We start from the raw sequence: 5,441 nt of genomic DNA, 5'->3' as shown, positions 1-5,441 counted from the left end.
ATTATTTGAATGTACATTTTTGACAGGGCAAAAAGAGACACGCATACCAACCGGCTTCACGAATATCAACTCAATCCATTTGATCCGTGATGAAGAGTTTCTTCCCTGTCATATTATGAATCATTACTGGGATTTGTTCACACGGACCGGAGACTGGGAATTTTGAGGAATTTCAATCGTTGACGAAAATAAACAGATAAAAGTTGCTGTGCTTTTTGTTTGTTTGTTTGTTTTTTGTGTTTAGGTTCTGTTTTTGGTTTTTTTGGCGACCAACGTATTTGAATCGCACCAGGTGTTCGAGTAGTTCTGTATTGTTAACCGCGATGAAACGAATATTCACTTTAATCTACGCACATCAGAGACACCTTCCCTCGAATCCAAACATGAAATAAAGATAGAAAGTTCGCACATTTAGAAATCTGTGGTCTCATGTCATTTGTCTCCTTCTGGTATGTGGCTTTTGTATTGTTAGCGTTCATCTGAGAGCTGTGCGCGTAACGCTCAGGTGTGTCGAGTGAGCAAAGCCTGGTACCGGTTGTGCATTACTGTAGCAAATTAGTCGTCTTACAGTATGTACACCGGCAGTGGGCGGTAAAAAGTTGACCTGTCCTTACATGACTGCTTCACTCCATCGAGTGTACCCCAGAGCTGCTCCGCCCCAGCGCCTTAGCTAGCAAAGAGGTCAGCAATTATTTAAATTATATATCCTGAGTTGACCAAGGAGGACGACTGCTCCCAACTGCAGCGGTAAGTTAAATCACCTCAGTAAGCCAAAGGCATAATGCTTCTAGTTGTTTCCATGTGGTGTTTGAAGCATCAGTCGTGTTTTAATATTAAATGTATGTTTTACCAAATTATCTGTCTCAGGTTAAAGTATTTGGAGTAATGAGAAAAATCGTAGCAAAAGTTTTCTGAGTTAAGGAACGAATCGTAGCCCTGTAAGGCATTTGGCTTCTAGTCCATGCGACTTTCATTGCGAAGGCTCCGTGGATGGTATTAGTTTATAAGTATGTCATTTTACTTTTCTACAAGATTAGATGTAATACGGAAGCACAGCAACGTCAATAACAACCTTGTTCTGTAATTCAGTGTATGAATGTTTCATTGCTCATAGCATGTAAAAACTTTGAGTTGCCTTTGTCATTTAATAACTTTTAAACCAGTTGTCATTGCTATTTAATGGAAGTTTCCGCTTTGTTTTGTAACGTTAGATTTACCAAAACCCTCACAATTCTTTCAAAGCACACGTCGCAGTTTCCTGAATTTCCAATCTTTACTTTGGGGCTTTCCTTTGCTCTTAGGTTGTTAAGTAGTGATTGGGAAACAGTTTTGATGGCGAGTGACAAAAAGAATAGAATGTTGAGGACATTGTCAGTGTGCAAGGTAGGTGGTCTACATCAATGTGACAAACTAGACTTTTTATATTGTTTAATTTAGCATTTTCTTCACATTCGGGTGATATCTTCATCACAGATCTTCTGTATAGTCTCTAGCTCTTTTCTTAAGAAAGCGACAGACGGTTAGCAGCCCAGTGCGACGGTTTGACAGTGGCATCATCACTTAAACATGTGACAGTTTCCGTAGAATTCCGGGAAACGAGTTACCTTAGATCAGTTTCTATTTCGGCAGCTGAACCACAGTTATATTTTTGTACTACTATAATAATACAAAAAGATTGAAAATAATAAAGTAATAATCTTTTTAAAAGTGAAGGAATGCCAGTCCTGTAATCTTGTTTACTATTACCATACGTCTCTATCCAGTTACACCTTTAGTCCCATGCTGACCACAAAATTATGTCCATAACGTCATTTCGTCATTATGTGATTATTTCCTGGATGATTAGGAACACAAGTACAGATTGTTTTGTCTTTATTTTCACAGAATGAAAATAAGATGTACTTCCGTGAATAAGCTGAAATGCACTTTCTGCCTGTTTTCTGCATCACTTTTCCTTGGTTGTCTGCTGAAGCTGGTCTTCGTAAGATTTCTCATAAAGAAAAGTTTTTACATCGGTCCCTATGGAATTACAGAAAGATGGTTTGGATCTTATCACAACCAGTATGACATTAACTGCACTGCCATTTATCAGATGGACCCAGTGGAAATTGGCAAATCTTTGGAGATAAGACAACAAGAAATTATAGAGTTGGATGATAAGAGCATTGCAGCTTTGGCAGAAGACTGCTCAAAATACACTGAGTCAAGGGGTTACAATGACATCTCAGTAACTGATGAGGAGAGGCAGTTCCCACTGGCCTACTCTTTGGTAGTGCACAAAAACATAGCTATGGTGGAAAGGATTCTGCGAGCCATCTATGCGCCCCACAACATATACTGCATTCATTATGACCAGAAATCTTCCAAAGCTTTCATTGCAGCGGTGAAGAATTTAGTCAAGTGTTTCCCCAACTTGTTCATTGCCTCCAAACTGGAGTCGGTCCAGTATGCACACATCACGAGGCTTAAAGCAGATCTCAGCTGCCTGTCGGACTTGGAGAGGTCAGGAGTAAAGTGGAAGTATGTCATCAATTTGTGTGGCCAAGACTTCCCGCTCAAGCCCAACTATGAGCTGGTGTCAGAATTCAAGAAGCTGAATGGGGCCAACATGCTTGAGACAAGCCGGCCTAGCGAGCTGAAGAAACAGAGGTTCACTTTTCAGCATGAGCTCAAAAACGTGCCTTATGAGTACCAACAGATGCCGGTCATAACCACCCGGGCTAAAGCCCCACCTCCGCATAACATTGAGATGTTTATTGGCAGTGCCTATTTTGTCCTGTCCCGTGAGTTTGTGACTTACATTCAGAGCAGTCAGCTGGTAAAGGACTTCTTGGAATGGTCAGCTGATACTTACTCGCCAGATGAGCACTTCTGGGCAACCCTGGCGCGGGTGCCAGGGGTTCCAGGAGAAACACTCAGATCTGCGCCTGATGTCACAGACCTGAAAAGCAAGACACGACTGGTGAAATGGAGCTATCTAGAAGGGCACCTCTACCCACCCTGCACCGGAACACATTTGAGAAGTGTGTGTATTTATGGTACAGCAGAGCTGAGGTGGCTTCTGGATTATGGTCACTGGTTTGCAAACAAATTTGATCCCAAAGTTGATCCTGTTCTCATAAAGTGCTTAGAAGAGAAACTTCAGGAAAAGCGAATTAGACATTTGTTGAAGTATGAAAAGTGAGGAATGATGTGTTTTTCATTATTTATTTTGAGTTCATTATTTACTGTGACTTATTGAATGTTTTTTGTATTAATCCTGAGCAAAATGACAAGTAAAATATTCCTAGAAATTTAAAAGTTATCGTATTTTTCTTTATGATAAGTCAGTTTTCAGTTCCCATCAGCACCCTAGCAAAAAGGATGGAGATGAAGCTGCCTCAAAAAGGTGAAATGAGTTAACATTTGTGCCTTCATACAGAATGTTTTTATTAGATGAAGTGTCAAAAGTATCAAAATATACATCTGGCTAGTTTCCTTTACAACTATGTTTGGGTTTCCTTTACAACTATGTTTGAGTTCATTTTCAACGCAAGGTTGTAGTTAGGTCATGTAATACATTTGACTGGAGAGATTGTGTGTGGTATCTGATCGGCATGCAGTTGATGTGTTTTGGTTGGATGCCACCTAATTATTTACTTTATGCATTGTTCCTGTACTCTGGCATTCCATATCATACTGAGCTGTCGTGACCCCTGTCTCTCTTATTTATAACAAGCTTGTTGATATTAACCTAAGAGAAAACGTATCACTTCAGTTGCAGAATGGAGTTGTGCCAGCTAAGTGTAGTTATCTGGACATGGTTAATTTCCCCATTGTTTGTTCAGTGCAGAAGAAGGAGAGTAGCCTTGGATGCCTTTTACTTTATGACCAAGACACTACCTGAAAATCATCTGTTGAGCCCCTCGGTGGGAAATGTTGAGATGGATAGACATGGTATCGTTTGACATTTGTAGCATCTTGATGTTTGCAAATATGTAATAACGGTTTAGTCTGAGCTGATGGTTTCCAAAGAAGAAGCATGGTGCAGGCGTCTGTGTTATTATCTATTATCTGTGTTTAAATCTATCTATTTTTTTTATCTATCTATTATCTCTGCTTAAATCACATTGGCTGTATTTGGTTGGACAGATTGCCTCCTTGATTAATAAGGAGAGACTGTCTCTCCGACATACCTCATATTTAGCTTAGTTGGATTCTAATTTAAAAGACAACATCAGAAATAGACTTATAAATCACAGACCAAAGCCAGAGCAGTATCTTTTTCTACCTACATTATGTAAAATCCATGTTTGTCTCCTGAAAAAGTCAGTGAGAGCTGTAACATTCGCCTTTCTTTTATAAAAATGTTTGTTGCTAATCTAAACATGTAGATTGGGATGCAGAAATTTCCAAACTCTCTCCGTCCAAAAGTCTGTTACAAAATGGTTACATTCTCTGTCACACATTGAAATGTAGCACAGAACATACAAGAAAAGCAACCTTACATGGAAAATTACTGACATGTTTAAGAGACTGTTGTCTCCTTGCCTCTCCTAAAGTCAAGCACAGGCAGATTATTAGATGTGGGTGAAATACTCAGTTGACTTTATAAAGCATAATGTACAAACAGATGTGGACAGTTGGCGATGCTTCAAAGGTGACATGAGTTCAGATACAGTGGAGATTTTTCCCTTTGGCTGTAACACCCTAAGGTCCACTTATGAGCAGTACAATTGAGTTCTTTAGAGGTGTAGGTGGTTCATAAAGCAATAATTGGCACCCACATGATTTCAAAACAGGAAACAGATGTTTGAGTAACTACTAATTGACCAGTGCTCTTGGGATCAGTTTGAAAATGCCAACATGCCATGGAATAATACTAAGAGGGAGAGAGTGTGCTTTGCAAAACAGTGTCAAATAATTAATTCTTAAATGATATGAAGCATTGGACAAGACAGTAGTTATTGGCACACTGTCAATCGAAATTATTCCTTCACAGTGCATATGAGTGCGCAGAAGAGCATGTGCTATAGAAGACTTGTGGAGACTGCGTGATTCTTGAACATGGCACTTTCTGCATCTGCATTTTTTGAAAAGTCATAAAAGAGAACAGTTGTAGTTACCCCTTGTTTCTCACTTGTCTTTCATGTTTAATGCAAGTGACACAGATGGCTAGCCTAAACAGAGGAGAGTGTAACTAAACTGGTCTGTTTTGATTCTTGTAACTGTTGTGATTCTTATGTTCCTAAGTTAGTGCCATAGTTGCAGTGAAACTTGGTTGAAATTCTTTGTCAAAGCCAACCTAGAACCACATTCAGAAACATTTCTCATCTGAGGAGCCAAAAGCTTGTTCTGGTGAGTAAGAGCCCAAAAACTACATGACAAAATAACTCACTATTTTTTATTTAGATGTTCATTTTGTCCACAGTGTTGAGTAAAGGTATCTTTGTGGTTTGTGT

The 5,441-nt window shown here is 39.3% G+C and overlaps 1 protein-coding gene across 2 annotated transcripts; it reads left to right on the top strand.

Moving 5' to 3' along the window:
• Window positions 1-663: 663 nt before the first annotated feature.
• On the top strand, window positions 664-3,290 carry gcnt4a (glucosaminyl (N-acetyl) transferase 4a). Of its 2 annotated transcripts, XM_030791417.1 has the most exons (3): window positions 664-747; window positions 1,302-1,383; window positions 1,885-3,290. In XM_030791417.1, exon 3 carries the CDS (start codon window positions 1,886-1,888, stop codon window positions 3,182-3,184), a length of 1,299 nt encoding a protein of 432 aa, XP_030647277.1. In that variant the 5' UTR covers window positions 664-747; window positions 1,302-1,383; window position 1,885; the 3' UTR covers window positions 3,185-3,290. The 2 variants fall into 2 exon arrangements, with proteins under 2 accessions (XP_030647277.1, XP_030647279.1); XM_030791419.1 differs by lacking the exon at window positions 1,302-1,383 and having other exon boundaries at window positions 720-747.
• Window positions 3,291-5,441: the final 2,151 nt, after the last annotated feature.

The sequence above is a fragment of the Chanos chanos genome, chromosome 14 (genome assembly GCF_902362185.1).
Source record: "Chanos chanos chromosome 14, fChaCha1.1, whole genome shotgun sequence".
NCBI lineage: Eukaryota > Metazoa > Chordata > Actinopteri > Gonorynchiformes > Chanidae > Chanos > Chanos chanos.
This window is presented reverse-complemented; position numbering and strand designations above follow the sequence as displayed.